Raw genomic sequence first — 17192 nt, 5'->3', positions numbered from 1 at the left:
TCTTCAGTATGGTAGCCACATCTATTTAAATTAAAATTAAGTATAATTAAAAATCCAGTTCTCAGTTGCACTAGCCACATTTTGGGTGCCCTCGTGTTACTATACTGGACAGCACAGATGTAGAAGATTGTCACCAGTACAGAAAGTTCTCCTGGATGGCGATGACAAAGAGGAATAGGCAGAGCTTGTATAAACAGTCCTTTTATTCTCTGGTGAAAATATAGTTGATCAACCTGCAGTGTGTCTTCAGTTCCGAGTCTGTGCCAGTGAGTCAGAGCTCTAGGAGACGCCCTTGTGTTAGTTTGAGGAAGAGCAATGAAACCTAAAAGTGGTCCCAGAACTCAGAACCCAAGGTCCAGGAGACTTGAAATTTCATGAACGTAAGGTCTACGTCTGCTTTGTTTTCCATTGTAATTCCAGGGCCTGGCTCATAGCAGACACTCAATAAACACTTCTGTGAGTGAATAAATGAAATAACTCAGCAAAGACCAATTAAAGGGTCCTTAAGTACAAAGATGTGAGCATCTCTTGGGGTTTGGATCATTTTGAAGGTTCTCTAGGAATTATGAGAAGGAGCAGGTAAGAGTCATTGGAAGTGTCTTCCATGTAGAAGTCAGAACAAAGAATTTAGCAGACAGTTTTCTGAGTGCTTCCTCCTTTTTCCTCTCTTCCTTCTTCTCCCGTCTATCCTCCCTCCTCTTCGTCATCATCATCATCATTATCAAATAGTTAACCTTTTGGGCATTTATTACATGTGAGCCATTATGCTAAGTGCTTTTAATAGATTTTCTAATTTAATCCTCCCAGTAGCCCTATGAAGTAGTAGTATTGTTATTCCTGCATCCGAGTTGAGGAAACTGAGGTACAGAGGATAAATACCTTGCCCAAAGAGTCTCCCAGCTGGTAAATGATGGAATGCAGATAAAAATCTAGCCTGTATGCCTCCAGAGCTTGCATTTTTAACCCCTTGGAGAGGTACTGCATTTTCTTAAGCTGGCAACCCATTTGGATTTGAAATGTATTAGAAAGAGAAATAACTGTTGATTGAGGTGGAGCTTTGGGGGTGATGATGACCAAGTGGGGAAAACAGGTCACAGGTTAGATGTAGTCCCACTTGTTTATTTATCTTTTGTTGCTTTGGTTTTTTACTACTAATAAAAGTTATTTTAACTTTGTCTACATTTATAGTTCTTTTTCCTTTTGTCTAATAGTATGTAAATTTCTTTTATCTTTTTTTTCATTTCAGACTCAACAGAATTTATATTTTATTAATATTTCCTATCTTAGTGGTTAATTTTTGCTTGTAGCTTTGAAAATTCCCTACCTTCTTTTGTTGATTTTGACATTTTCTTTGCATTTGAAAAAATAAAAGAAACAGCAAAAAAGTTAACAGTTTTTTAAAAATAGTAGCAATAATAAGTTACATATCGTATTGGAAAAATATTCCTTTCACAGTTATATATCCATGAATAGATTTAACAAGAAAGGCGCAACTTCTATGTGAAGAAGGATGTACAGTTTTATTGAGAGGAGTTGAATAAATGGAAACTGAATTCACAGAAATACTTAAAATCATGAAATAGTAATTCTGAAACTAGTAATCATGAATATAGTAATTCTTCCAAAATGAATGTGCATTTTTAATGAAATTCCAGCCAGAGTCTTATGTTCCTTATGAAGGAAATTATTTCCACTTTTACGTAAAAGAATGAATGTATCAGAATTCTAGAGAAAATCTTGGAAAAGGAAAATTATATTGTCTTACCAACTGTTAAAATATACTTTTAAGATTATCTAATCAAAACAGCATGGTGTAAAGTCCAGAAAGAAATAACTAGTAGTATAGAAAGACATCCAGAAATAGACTAAAGTATATATGGAAATCTAATTTGTGATAAATGTATAATTTAAATTCAGGGGGAAAATGATGTTGGTGTAATTGGCCTCCATCTGGAATAAGATAAACACTACCTCACATCATATTCATATATGGAAGTGGAATAAAGATCTAAATGCAAAAATTAAAATGATACAGTAATAGAAGAAAATTTAGGATTACATTTGTTTAATTTTTCTTAAAAGAGAAGAAAAATCTAGATGCCATTTAAGAAAAGAGTTGGATAGTTTTTGACTAGCAAAATTAGGAATTTTTATGTGGGAAAATATATGACAAAAAGTAAAAAATTAAAATTATAGACTGAAAATATTTACAAGACTGCATGATAAACTAGAAACTTGTACTTAATGTACTATGAGCTTCTATAAAAAATAAGAGAAACAGAAACGTGATAGAAAATAGGCAAAGCTTGCAATTAAGCAAGATACATATGATGGAATGCAGATGGCCAATACAAATGAATGAAATATAGGAAAAAGGTTCAACTTCTTTAATAAAAGAAATACAAGTTAAAATGAAATTGAAATTATTATTAAAATTAAAAACAGACAATAAGCTCCATTGCTGGCCATGGTATGGGTAAACAGATACTGTCTTACATTGCTTATGGGCGTGTGAATTGCTATAACCTTTTTGGGAGAAGCTATTGAAATATACTTATCTATCTGTGTAGATAGAACTGTATACATTTTTGTTTGTTTTGATTTCATGCAATTTCATTTGCAATTTTTCTGTTTTTTTTTTTGTTGTTGTTATTTAATTATGTTCCCAGAAAAGAAATTCTTTCTCTTGTTGGGCTTGGGATACAGTTATTTTTCTTTTTCTGAGCTGTTAAGCAATTAGAAAATCTTTTTAAATGGAAAATTTTGATACACATGATGATTTGTATCATTAAACTTGAAAGCAGATAACTTTATTTTGTTCACCAAGAAATGTTTCAGTAAGACTGTTTTTGACAAGATATCTCAAACCATCCAAATACAAAATCTTAAATAGCTTTAAAAGAATTGTGAATAAAAACAATGATAGCAAAAACAATAATAAGGTTCAATATAAAACTTTTTGTTGACATTTTGGGATTCTAGATATGGTTTATTTGTGATCACATGAAATTAAAGATGATTAGTTAATATTTAGGACATTATTTCTTCATTGTCTTTATTTCTTCATTGAAGCCATGTGGCTTATATTTTATTTAGCAGAACATTTCAATATTATTTTTACTTTTGAATGCTTGTAGAACATTTATTTAAATTAACATAAAAGAATCCCTAAGGGAAGGAAAAGTTAAAATACTAATATCGATACAAACTAATATAAAATATTATAAGATCAGAAATCTCTAGTCTTTTGGGGGCCACGTGTATCTGTTTAGTTGTCTACTTGACCTCGTATGAGATTTTGTCCCTTATTTTACCTCTTCTCTTCATTGCAAAAAAACCCCCACAAATTCTCTATAGGGTTTATCTTAGTCTCCGAAGAAATAAAAAGGGTAGCAGAAAATGGGTGAGATGGAGTGGGAGGTAAAATTAGAATAGTTTCAATCAGTGAAAATCTTGAAAGTACTTTAGTGAGAGAACTATAAACAAAATAAAAATATGATAGTGCATAATCCTATATGACTCTAATTACTCAATTTATTCATAACTATAATAAAAATTTAACCCTGTGTATAATTATTTAATGTATATTTAAAGTATAAACATTGATATTAAAATCAAGAAGAGCAGTGTACTTTCCTATGATCTGAATAGTTCCGGAGCACTATAGGGTTATTTCAGTAAGCCCTGTAATAGTCTGCCATCTTCCCACATCTAACATTGGGTTCAGTGTACACCAGCAGATACTTTTTTGGTCATGCAGTTTAGCATTTATTGTGAATCTTAGACCTAAGGCCATGTCATGGCTTCCAGAATTATGTTGTGTCCCTTTGGGGAGGTAGGGACTCAGGTTGGTTGGAGTAACCCAACAATAAGAAGCACTCAAGTTTCTAAAGGGTTTTTTTGTTATTTAAAAGTCAGTCTCTCTTGCTCTTTCTCTCCACTATTCTTGATTTTAGAGGTTTCAAATAGTCTTTCTACACTGAAAGAGTGGTCCATAGACCAGCAGCAGTATCTCTGAGGAGATTATTAGAGCTTCAGCCTCTCAGGTCCCACTGCAGACCTACTGAATCGGAACCTGCATTTTAACAGGATCTCCACGTGATTCACATGCACGTCCAAGCTCGAGGAGCCTGCCATATGGGATAGGTTGACACTAGGCTGAAATTATTATCTACACTCCTGGAAGGACTGGTTAGTTTTCCAAACCCATTTACATTCCATAGCTCTTTGAAAGATCCCAACGCACCTCATATTCCTGTTGGAAGCTTCTAGCTTCTGTATGCCTTGAGTAGAGAAGATTGTTCATATTATAACAGCGTGGGTCATGGGCAATATTATTTCCATTTATTGGTTACCTACTATTTGTTGGGCATGGTGCAGAATGTCTTGTCTATATTTTCTCATTTAATCCTCAACAACTCGACAAAAGAGGTTTTAGTAAGCCAATTTATAGAAGAGAATACTAGGGCTCAGGGAAGGGGTTGCTTGCAGAAGTTTAGATATGTTAGAGCTGAAATTCAAACCCAAGTTGGTCTCACCAAAGTCCATGCTCTGCACCTCCCCAACGTTTTAAAACAGTGCCAAGTTGCTTCTGTGCTGCCATGTTCCACGTGCAGGAAGGAAGTGCATGCAATAGTCTCCTATTTGTCTGGAACAGAAAAGAAACCTGTGTAAGAGATTGATATTTATGGTGGCTATGATTTCCCCTCTTTCTTGACACATAACTGTTTAGTATAATATTCCTTAAGTTTGTAAGATCTTCGCATAATTTTGTGGATTTTTTTTCCTTGCAAATGTGAGGGAAGAGAATTCATAGTTTTGTTTAAATCAACTTCTCAAAAAAAGTCCACGACCCGCAAATTGTTAAGAACGATCACCCTACTCAGGCCGTATCCTGACAGAATTGGCTGTTGGAATTCCCACCTGTCTGCTGGCATTATCGACCTCCTCTCTACCTTTAGACTTTCCCTGCACCTACCTCCTTAACCACTCCTTCTCAATCCTGGAAGGGCATCAGAATCACCTCTAGATCCTTTAAAAAATACATGTGTTCAGGCCCCTTCTCAGACCTTTTGAAGTATGATCTTTGGTAACGGAGCTCAGAAATCTGTATGTATAGGAAGTCCACAAATGATTCTGACCTACAGAGCTGTTAAGTCAGTACACTTTTCTTTAAAATCTTTGAAAAAAGAGGATACTTCATGCATGCCCTGCTATGGAGTAATCTCCTGGAGGGAGACCTGGAGTAGACTCAGTCCTCCCACAGGTGAGTCATCACCAGCTAGGTATTGAGGCAGCACAGAGACCAGACTCCATTTGGCCCTTTACTCATCTTTGAAGATTCTACTATGTTGCCCACTTCTGCTGAGACTGGTATATATTTAGCACTGCAAGTCTTTAGTTATGATATTGCAAAAAATAACATCTTGAAGATGTTTTGACAAATAAATTTGACTTTTCAGTTATTCCTGAGAGAGTTAAAAAGAAAGTTCCAAGGAGTTTCTGGGGAGAGATTGTTCAGCTAAGCTTTTACATTGCTGATTTTGCTTTAGGTAGTTACTTGTGCTACTACTTTATCTGCTTATTAGCAAATTGAAGTTTTTCTTCTTCATTCATCCTTGTCTGCTAGAAATGCTTGTCATATTCCACCCATACAGGTTCTGATGACTTCACTTTACTCATCCTCTCAAATATTCATCTTTGAAGTAAGATGAGCTCTTTATTCATGGGCATAAAGAGAGATGATTGGTAGAAATGGACTCGTGCTTTTCCATTATATTTCATAATCATGTCTTAGTTCACTATGATGATCCACCATTTTCTCTGTTTCAGAGAACTATCAAAATTGTCAACTATCATGTATTGAGGGCTATGATTTGTATAGGACAAGTTTAGAAGCTTGAGTATCAATAGTTTGTCAAAGGTCCTGTTTCAGTGGAATCATAGGATGTTTTAAGAGACCATCCAGTCCAACCTCTATACCGTATCTCTGAGATAGCTTTGTGCCTTCCAGGGGAATTAATGACTTCATTGCAACCATTCTGTCTTCCGAGAGCTCTAGCTGAAAGAAGGCTTGCTCTTCAGCTGTATTAAATGCTCTCTCTCTGAACCTTCTAGTTTCAATTCTAGTTTTGTCCTTGGACTTTTGCAGAGTCAAATCCTTCCCCACATAACAACCTTAGGAAACTTAAACTTCAACCTTCAGAAACTTGACGCTGCACCTAAATTTCTCTTCTCAAGCTACAAAAAGAGTTCCTCATAAGCATTGTTTTCCAGAATAAACATACCAGTCACAACCAAATACGTTAGTGAGAGTTGGCAAAGACCTGAATCATAATCACTTGTCTGAAACTGGGTCCTTTCCTGTTTCCTCTCTTCTAGTGCCAGTTCATTTAATTCTGTTCCTGGCCTCTTAGATAAATTTAACTTTACATTTTATTTTATTTGATAAGAATACTGGTGAAAGACAGCAGAATCTTTTAAGAGAGTTATCTAAAATAACTAGAAATTAATATTTCTGAAGGATGCTTTAAGGTCCAAAAGCCACCTTTAGTAAATGAGTGTACAAAGGCATCCTGCCAAGCATTTGGGGAGATCCATAACTGTTGCAGTGCTTTAAAGCAATTCTGTGATTAGTATTACAGAAAGATAATCTATCATGAAACTACATCATTAAAATAATCTCTGCCATATCTCATTTCTGTATTAAAAGTTCTCTGTGTTCACTTCAAGATGCTCTTAAAGATTTTTCTGAATCTAAAGGCTTTTGTAGGCAGTCTCTCCTCAGTAATTATAAAGTGTTTCATGTTACTAATTTTAATTAAAAAATTTTTTTAAAATTTATTTTATCTATCATTTTTGGCTGCATTGGGTCTTCGTTGCTGTGTGCGGGCTTTCTCTAGTTGCGGCGAGCGGGGGCTACTCTTTGTTGTGGTGCGTGGGCTTCTCACTGCAGTGGCTTGTCTTGTTGTGGAGCATGGGCTCTAGGTGCGTGGGCTGCAGTAGTTGTGGCACATGGGCTCAGCAGTTGTGGCTCGTGGGCTCAGTAGTTGTGGTGCATGAGCTTAGCTGCTCTGCGGCATGTGGGATCTTCCCCAACCAGGGCTCAAACCCGTGTCCCCTGAATTTGCCACAACTGTGCCACGAGGGAAGCCCCATGTTACTAATTTTAAATAACTGATTTCTGTGAGTGGGCACAGAAATTATATTGACTTTTCCACTGTAAAGATAGCCTTATAGGTCAAGACTGTAGGAAGAATAGAGGAACTTTGAAAATGTGAAACTGCTGATAAATATTTTAGAAAAACTATTGACTAGGTTAAATTTTTTTCATTGATTTATTATGGGCAGATTTAGAGCAAAGGGTGATATAATCCAGTGCATTAGTCCCTTCTGGGATAATTAACTCAACCAAAAAAATTCCCCACTTCTCTCTATCTTCCCTTCCTCCTAGAATGAATGGATGATGGTGCAGTGCTTAGGAAAACAGCTCTATATCAATACAAGAAAAAACCCAAACAAACCTCTTTTAATTCTTCCTGTATAAAATTAAACATAAAGAAAGACAGTAGAGTAGAGACTAATCTGATTATATTTCTTATCATGTGTTTGAAAAGTCTTCAAATATCCTAGACTTCAGATTCCCCTTCTGGAGAACTTATGAGGAAACTGGGAGCCATACATCCCAAATAATTGCTGTCCAGTGGTGTGCTAGAGTAGGCTTGTACTGGCTTAGGAGACCTATTTTTACTATTAAGTAAATTTGTGAGCTAATTGACCTCATATAGATAGCTTCAAATTGGCCATGGTAGGAGTATTTACACCATGGAAATTGGCATATGCTACAGATCAGAGCTGGTTGTTAAACATTTACCAGCTTCTCACTGTATCTGACATACTCATGTGAAAACAAACATTTTAATTAAAAAAATTGAACGTATTCATTAATATTAGAACTCTTATATTGTTTTATGGACATGTATGGCTAGAAATATCTTCTGGTCTTTTGTTTACCCTCTTCAAGTAGAATATTACTAGAAACATTCTGGATGTCATATGTAAGAAAACTTTAAAATTATGTATAATGGCTAATACATAATATTTTCAAAAACAATTCTGTAATGCATCTCTACAGAATAATTCTGTAATGTATTCTGTATTGACTGCCCATTAAAAATCAGGTTTCCCTTTCAAGATGTCATTTAATTTAATTATTTAAAAATATTACTCTGATATGCTAACTCACATGTATGGAATATAAAAAAAAATGGTTATGAAGAACCTAGGGGCAGGATAGGAATAAAGATGCAGACCTACTAGAGAATGGACTTGAGGACATGGGGAGGGGGAAGGGTAAGCTGTGACCAAGTGAGAGAGTGGCATGGACATATATACACTACCAAATGTAAAATCGGTAGCTAGTGGGAAGCAGCCGCATAGCACAGGGAGATCAGCTTGGTGCTTTGTGACCACCTAGAGGGGTGGGATAGAGAGGGTGGGAGAGAGGGAGACGCAAGAGGGAAGAGATATGGTGATATATGTATATGTATAGCTGATTTAAAGATGTTAAAATTTTTTTAAAAAAATCAGTTGACCATAGTTGTATAAATTTATTCTGGACTCTCAGTTATGTTCCATTGATTTATATGTCTAGTATCATACTTATTCTAGTATCATACTGTCTTGATTACTGTTGCTTGCAGTAATTTTTAAAACTGGGAAGTGTGAATCCTTTAACTTTGCTATTCTTTTTCAGGATTGTTTTTATTATTCTGGGTCCTTTGCATTTCTATATAAATTATAGGATAAGCTTGCAATTTCTACCAAAAAAAAAAAAAAAAGCCAGCTGGGATTTGATAGGGATTGCAGTGAATATGTAGTTCAGTTTGTGGATTATTGTCATCTTAACCCTATTAAATCTTCTGATCCAGGAAAAAAAAAATATTACTCTGAAGGAGGGAGTGAGGGGAGATAATATAATCTTCTAATTCTGTAATTTCTTCTGCAGCTGTTTTTTATACTTTTGCCTTTCCTTGGTTTCTCTTTCTCCCTTCCTTCTTTATTTGCTCCTCATCTCTTCTGTAGAAGAGGAATCATTTTTTATAAGCGTACCCATCCTCTTCCATTGTTTCTTTGGACCCTGAAGATTTGCATTTCTTTTAGGAATTTGCTCAGCATTTTAGGTTGCTAAGATGTGCTAAAACAGGAACCAGTTTATGACGTATTTGTCCACGAGTTCTAGGAAACTTGCAGGGTTCATTCTGCAAGAATGATTTACAGGCTATAATATGTTAGAATGTCAAACAAGTGGAAACCATTACCAGCACTAATGTCTTAACCCCAGTTTCACAACTGAGGGAGGAACATCATCGATTAAAAGGTCCATCTGTTCCAAAGGTGTGTTTGACTTGCTTGCCCAGTGTTTTGTGAATCAAGTCAGTTCAGTGATTGTGCTGCTTGCGTAACTGCTTATCAGTTTCTCAAAATCATTGGTTATGAGAGCATTTTACCATGATATCTTTGAGAAATGGGGTTTTGTTTTTAGATGCTATAGTTGTTCAGCAAGGTGTTTAGTATATTACATGTGCCAGGAACATATATTTTGAAATTGTCCCTAGCTCTAAGAATTATGTAATCAGTGAGTTAAGTATATACACTTCGAATGAGTTAGTGAACTTATATTTTGGCAATAATTTGATGTTGGAGGATTCATCTCAGTGTGAGTTTCATCTCTATTTACAGGATGAAAGATGAAGGGTTCTGTTACTATGATCAAGTTCTTTCTTAAAATACCCTTAATCTACTTACATTTTCTAAATAATGATGCTATACCTCTTAGATAGAACTTCACAATTTACCACCCACTTTCACATTTATCTCATTTTCCATTAGATATTTTCCCTCTGCAGTTTTCTTCCCATATAAAGTCATTGAATAATTGACTCTGAGATGTGAAAGGGACCTTAAATTTATCTGATCAATTACTCTACCCAATAGTCAGCCTGTCTGTTAGCTATTTCGAGGAGGAGAAAATATTAGAGAGACTAATTGGGTCAAATAAGGAGGTGAAAGTAAATTTTGCTTTTTGTGGGAAAGGCAGACAGTATTATTTTTTTACTTTTGTCCCTTTATTTGATCATTTTTTTCAGGATCAACCTATTGAGTATGGATTCTGCTTCAGAGTCTCTGGTCACTTTGAGACCATTAATTCTCCCATTTGGGGGCTTTGCCAGTCTGCTGTCAGCTGCAGACTTGCCTCAAATGCTGAGCCTAAGGGTGTGGGGTTCTGGGGTGTAAAATACTTATATTTTATTTTTAAAGCAATAGAAATTAATTCCTCCCTCCCTCCCTCCCTCCCTCCCTTCCTTCTTTCCTTCCTTCCTTCCTTCCTCCCTTCCTCCCTCCCTCCCTCCCTCCCTCCCTCCCTCCCTTCTTCCCCTCCCCATCTCCCTCCTTAGTGATTTAGTTATTTCAAATTACATCAATACAAAACGGGCAAATTAAGAGTTACAACAAGTATGGAATTTAAAATTATTTGCTTGCTCCAGGTGGGGATTTATTATTTCTGACTTCAATAAAAGTTTGGATCTTATGTTTAAAAAGTCTTCTAAGTTATTCTTATCTTGTTCTGATGAAGAAAATACAGATCCACTCAGGTACATTGATTGTTCTACGGCACAGATGAGGAAGATAGAAACGCAGCCCAGCTAGGCTGAATGTGGTTTGTGAGTTGATTGTCTTTTAATGCTAGCTTGACTGATGACCGTGTGCCATGTGAAGTGACTGGAAAACTGATAGTTACACAAAACTGTGGAAAAATTGGTGCAATAGGGAAACTGTACTTCCTGAGCCAATGTGATGCAGGCTATGCAAGTGTGATTCCTCAGGAACAGGGTAACTACTTCGTAAAAAGATAGTGAGGAAAGTAAGATGAAGGTAAAAACAACTGTCCCCCAGTGTACTAGGAAGAGTGCCTGCTGCCTTTTCCTCCCGTTGCCAGGAGAGAGATGAGCCAGTGCCTGGGTACATGTGCGTCACCAGTTATAAACACAAGGAATGCCGTCTTGGTTAAACCTGGCATCTGGCCCACGCAGACACTATAAACAGGAATGCATATGTCATGCTGTTGTAAACTCCATCTTTATAGCCACAGAAAAGAAAATTAAGTGCTGAGGAAAAGCTGTCACCCCTTTGTTAAACAAATTGAAAGTAAATTGACAGCGAGAGGCTTATTCCAAAATCTTCCATTTTATCTCTATTTCTAGACTAAACATTATGAAGGCAAAGTCTTTTCAGAACCCTTTGTTTAGACCTTACAACAAAAATAGCCTTAGGGAAGTGTATGCCTGGAGAGCTTTATGGTTCTCTGTGACCATGGAGATTAATCTTTTTGGGAAATCAGCTGTCCACAACACTGCTGCCTTCCTCCCCAAAGAATTTCCATTCCTGTCTGAGAATGCGGGATGGGGCAACAAGCACTGGGACTCGGGGCGCAGCCTCCCTGACACTGCCTCAGGCCCCCTTCAGTTATTCCCTTCACTGTTCCAGAAAGGAACATCTCAAGGGGAAGCTCTACTCTCAGCTATGCTGCTGGGAGCATGGGATTTAGGAAAAGACCATTCCTCTACTCATTTAGTCATGAATTTATTTAACTGATGTATCTGTGCTCTCACTGCATAGATGCCAGGCACAGGTGATACACACATGAGCTGACATAGACACCATCCCACTACATACAGTGTGGGATGGGGATTAAGCACATAATCACACTGATTAATGTACATTTTCCAACTGAGGTATTAAAAATAACAGAGGAACTGGACTTGGATGAAAGATACTCTAAGGAAACCATAGTTATCTGTGATCAGAGGGATGAGAGGGCAAAATATATGTGAGGAGTAGACAGCATCACAGAAGAGCCCTGTGCTGAAGGAGGTGTGGCTGGAAGACTGGAGAGGAGATGGTGCCTCAGGAGATGAGAGGTCCTCAGGCCAGGCCCCTTGGGGGTTAGAGATCCTGTTGTTCTTGTGAAAGTAAGGTTCTTGTCTCCTCACAGAAAGAATTCAGAAAGGAGACAGGGAGGTTAAGAAAGTAAAGTGAGAATTTATATAAGCAAGAATACGCTCTCAGAGGGAGAGTGGGCAGACAGGTAAGGAGCTGCCCTGGGTTTCTTTGGCAAGCCAGTTATGAGGGCCATACAAATGAAGGGGTGGAATTTCACTGGGGAAGGAGAGGTTTGGGGGTCATCTTCCCTGATTTTCATCCCAGCTCCACCTTCCCAAGGGGAGGAGGGATTTCTGTCCTTATTTAGCTTTGATTGGAAGTGTCATAGCTTTGGTGCGTGATGGGAATTTCTTATCTGCAAGGCTAATTTTATTGTAATGAGAGCATAATGAGCAACAGGTTACATTCAGACACTGGAGATTCCTGCCTTTTCCCACCTTTCTTTGTCTGTTTCCAGGACACTTATAACCCCAAAATGTGTGGTTTCCTTTCAGTCTGGAAGTTCCTGCTTTTCTTTATCTGCCCGTGAACCCGCACTGTTTACAAGAGGCGTGGTTTCCTGCCACCTGGCCCCTGCCCCCCTTTCTCTGCTCACACCTAGTTACCTGCCTGCTCTAACACTATGGAGAACTTTGGTGTTTATGGTGAAGGCCAGTGGGAAGTTAACTGATGGATTTTCAGGTAGAGGGAACTATCTTTTGAAAAGATAGCTCTGGCTTTGGGAGGATAAAGGGCCAGAGAGAGGCCAGAGAGGTGGTGGTAACATTTCATTTTGGAGCCTTGAAGCTGGTTGGTTGTGGATCCAAAGTTCCTGCATGGTTGCCTCCCTCATAAACACTGTTCGCATGTCAGCGCCCTCCTCCAGACCCTGTGTTCCCTGAGTTCAGGAATGCTGCTTTACTTGCTTTCGGGGTCCCTGTAGTGTCTGACACTGGGCTTTGCATACATTCAACAAAGGCTGTATTTAAACTGTGGCTCTTCCTCAACTCACAAGACGTGTCAGTCACCTTAAAAGATCACAGCCCTTCTGTATTCTGGTGACAGTATTATCTAGCGATCTAATTTGTTCCTTAAGACAGAGGAAGTGTATAAAAATACACTTTCCTTTTCTTTTGCTAACTCATATATGCCTTGTACTTTATTTCCACACGTTAATATCTTCTATAAAATGACCTTTAGTGTCTATCTTTATGTCAGCCTAAAGCATTGCTAGTGTCATTACTACCTCCTTACAAATATAATAGACATATTGGGGAGATTGGTTCCTGAGACTTCCTATAGAGCAGGAAGCAAAACCACATTGGAAATTTTCTGACTCTGGAAACATAAATAAATAAAGCAGTGATATGGAGTGGTACGGCCTGTGGCAGACTGGAAAAAGCACGCTCTATCCCAAGCATTCAAATTCAAACACAAGATAGTCTCTGATAGCCAAACAAAACACTGGGATGCTAAGTTTAGCTGCGTGACTATGAGTTTGCTATTCCTCCTTCAAGTGATTAAAGAATTTTAGTTTTTCAATCCAGAGGAATAATAGGAAATTTCAATGTGCTCACGTACTCATTATGAGTTGTGGGCCAAGCTCTTTTGAGTGACGAAAGCTCCAAAGTTGTGTTGGGGTAAAGCAGCAGGACCAGAAAGCCTCCAACACTGCAATCTTCTCTAATAACTTTGGGAGGCAGGCTTCTGAGACCCCACTGGCTTCCTGGTCTCTTGCTTTCTTCCATAGTGGACTGGTGCAGTGTCCCCTGTGCCTCAATCCCACTAACACACACACACTGAAGGGGTGAGTTTGACAGAAAGGAGGAAGATTATTATGACTTGAAATCAGAAGCAAAGAAAACATCTCTTCCCACGTGCATACCTTTGGTGTGTGTCTCTGGAGGTGATTTAAGTGAGGCTTTCTTTCCCTCTAAGTGAAAAATGAGGGACATATAAATACAGCCCTGACCCTGCTCCCACCTGATCCTTAGATTAAGATTAGCTTCAGCTCAGGCTGAAGCTGAGGCAGCTCAGCTTCAGCTCACACAGGACATGGTTTCTGCAGCTGGCGGTCACTCAAATCACACACCCAGAAATCTCATGCAAAGAATATTTAGGTAACATATTTCTAAGAGAAGGATAATTCCAACTTCTTTTTTTTAACCAGGGGTGGGCAGTCCTAGTGATTTTGTAAATGGGAGGATCTTGTTCACTGCAGAAATTGGGTCTTTTGGATGGATGAAGCAGAAAGGAGCAGAACAATAGGATTAATTAAGATTATTTTGGATTTTGGGGGCCGGGTGCGGAGGTGATTGCACACTCAGGAGAGCGCGGCGGCAGGGGTGGTGTTGGCAGCGTTCGTGTGCTCGGGTGTGAATCGCCGAGGGAGGAGGCGGTGGAGGAAGAGGTGGCGGCGGTCGTAGTGGTGGCGGAGGAGGCGGGCACGAATCAGCTGCGGGCGGAGACATGGCCAACATCGCGGTGCAGCGAATCAAGCCGGAGTTCAAGGAGGTGCTGAAGAGCGAGGAGACGAGCAAAAATCAAACTAAAGTAGATCTAGTAGATGAGAATTTTACAGAATTAAGAGGAGAAATAGCAGGACCTCCAGACACACCATATGAAGGAGGAAGATATCAACTAGAGATTAAAATACTAGAAACATATTTATTTAATCCCCCTAAGGTCCGGTTTATCACTAAAATATGGCATCCTAATATTAGTTCCATCACAGGGGCTATTTGTTTGGATATCCTGAAAGATCAATGGGCAGCAGCAATGACTCCCCACGGTATTATTGTCATTAGAAGCACTACTGGCAGCTGCAGAACCAGAAGATCCACAAGATGCAGTAGTAGCAAATCAGTACAAACAAAATCCCGAAATGTTCAAACAGACAGCTCGACTTGGGGCACATGTGTATGCTGGAGCACCAGTTTCTAGTCCAAAATACACCAAAAAAATAGAAAACCTATGTGCTATGGGCTTTGATAGGAATGCAGTAATAGTGGCCTTGTCTTCAAAATCTTGGGATGTAGAGACTGCAGCAGAATTGCTTCTGAGTAACTGAGACATAGAGCTGCTGATATAGTCAAGCTTGACCCTTCTTGAGGAGTGTCAACGTCTGCTATTTTTAGGATTCTGCATAGATTTCTTTTAAACTGGCATTCTTGCCTAATGATGTTATCTAGGCACCATTGAAGACAAAATAATCTCTGCTCTGTAAATAAAGCTAATTAAACATCTCTGTAAATTAAAAAAAAAGATTATTTTTCTGCCATGCTCTGCAATTTTATTACTCCTCCTAAAATGCAATGGGATAGGCAGCATGATTTATGTTTGAATTCTGGGGCCTTCAGCAAAATTTATCCTCTTTGGCTGCATTTCTACAATAATGATAATAAAACTATCTGTCTCCTGTATTTTAGTGGGCTGTTATAAAGAGAAAACTAGATTATGTATGGTAAAGCACCTTACAATGACAAGACAATGTGATGTAATAATAATAATATTTTAAACAAAAGCAAACACATAGCACTGTTTTTTGCCAGGCACTGTTCTAAGCACTGACACTCATTATTTAACTTTATAATAACCTTATGAGGTAGAATCTAGGATCTCATTTATAAATGGGGAAACAGAGCCACAGAAAGCTGAAGTAACTACTTGAGGCCAGCCAGTAAGAATTGGTGCCAGGATTTGAAACTACCCAGACTGGCTCTAGAAGTTAATGCTTTTAGTCACTATGGTTTAAAAAAGAATGAAAAAAAAGTAGATTTTTAACTAAATGAGAAGACCAGCGTTTGAATCCTGGGTTCATTGGCTGTGTAACTGAAGTCAGGCCTCTCAAGCAGTCTGAACTTTAGTTTGCTCACCTTAAAATACAGATGGGTAATAATACCTATTTTTAGCTGTTTGGTGGGGACTAAATAAGAAAACATGAAAGTTCACTGTTTAATGGTAGGATGCCCACGATGTACTATTATTAGTTATTGGGGGGGGGGTGTATATTTGTCTGCTTGGGCTGCCATAACAAAATACCACAACAGACACTTATTCTCTCACAGTTCTGGAAGATGGAAGTCCAAGGTCAAGGCACCTGCAGTGTTAGTTTCTGATGAGGCCTCTCTTCCTGACTTGCAGGCAGCTGCCTGCCTGAGGCGTCCTCATATGGCCTTTTATTCATGCATGTGGAGAGAGAGACAGAATCTTTGGTGTCTCTTCCTCTTCTTATAAGGACAACAATCCTTCTGGATTATGACCTCATTTAACCTTAATTACCTCCTTAAAGGTCTTATCTCCAAATACAGTCACATTGGTACTTAGGGCTTCAACCTATGATTTTGGGGGGCATAATTCACTGCATAACAAGTGGGAAGCTGGGGAGAGAGAACTAGAAGGACAGAGGGGCATTTGGAGTATTTTATTTTTAGCGCAGATTTCTTAGGCATCAGCTGTGGCGGGCAAAGAAGTTATCAGCTGTGTGTAATAAATTGGTAACTATACAATACTTTTTACACTATATGTCATTTGCCTTCTCTTTGGTGCGATAGAAAAAGTCTCCATACTATCTATTTTTGCGCTTTTAGGTGAGCCTGAATTTAAATACATTGGGAATATGCATGGCAATGAGGCTGTTGGACGGGAACTGCTGGTTTTCCTGGCCCAGTACCTGTGCAACGAATACCAAAAGGGGAATGAGACAATCGTCCAGCTGATCCACAACACCCGGATCCACATCATGCCCTCCCTCAACCCTGATGGCTTTGAGAAGGCAGCATCTCAGGTGGGTGTGGGCCAGCTCACAACAGGGCATGCTTGCTTTTTTTTTATGGTTTGTACATATATGCTCACATATAAGGAATATATGCTCACATGAAGCTTACAGATAGTGCAGGGGCGGGTATAAGTGATATGGTGTTTAATTTGCTGGTAAGGAAAAAGTGCAGAAGGTAAGGGATGGTGGGCGAGGGTTTCTTCAGCAGAGATTGTGAATGAGAGATTTTGTTAGTCAATATTAAATTAATGTTTTGTTTTCGTTGTTAAATGAATCATATTTATTCATTCATGTGTGTGACTAGGTAAATTTCTTCCTAAAAATCTAGAAGTTTGAAAACTATCTACTGCCATGTATTGAAGAGTGAGGCCATTGCTGTCTCTGAATGAGGCGATATCATAGCGCCCTCTACTGAAATCAAGGAATGAGGATT

General features: G+C 38.4%; 1 protein-coding gene and 1 pseudogene across 1 annotated transcript in view; both read left to right on the top strand.

Moving 5' to 3' along the window:
• CPE (carboxypeptidase E) overlaps positions 1 to 17192 on the top strand; it is a 109411-nt gene that overhangs the window by 63084 nt on the left and 29135 nt on the right. Inside the window, exon 2 of the mRNA XM_060147825.1 lies at positions 16572 to 16768. Coding sequence (XP_060003808.1) covers positions 16572 to 16768 — 197 coding nt within the window. The remainder of the gene's footprint in view (positions 1 to 16571; positions 16769 to 17192) is intronic.
• On the top strand, positions 14432 to 15169 carry LOC132519722 (ubiquitin-conjugating enzyme E2 K-like; annotated as a pseudogene).

This window comes from Lagenorhynchus albirostris, chromosome 4 (genome assembly GCF_949774975.1).
Source record: "Lagenorhynchus albirostris chromosome 4, mLagAlb1.1, whole genome shotgun sequence".
Classification (NCBI taxonomy): Eukaryota; Metazoa; Chordata; class Mammalia; order Artiodactyla; family Delphinidae; genus Lagenorhynchus; species Lagenorhynchus albirostris.
This window is presented reverse-complemented; position numbering and strand designations above follow the sequence as displayed.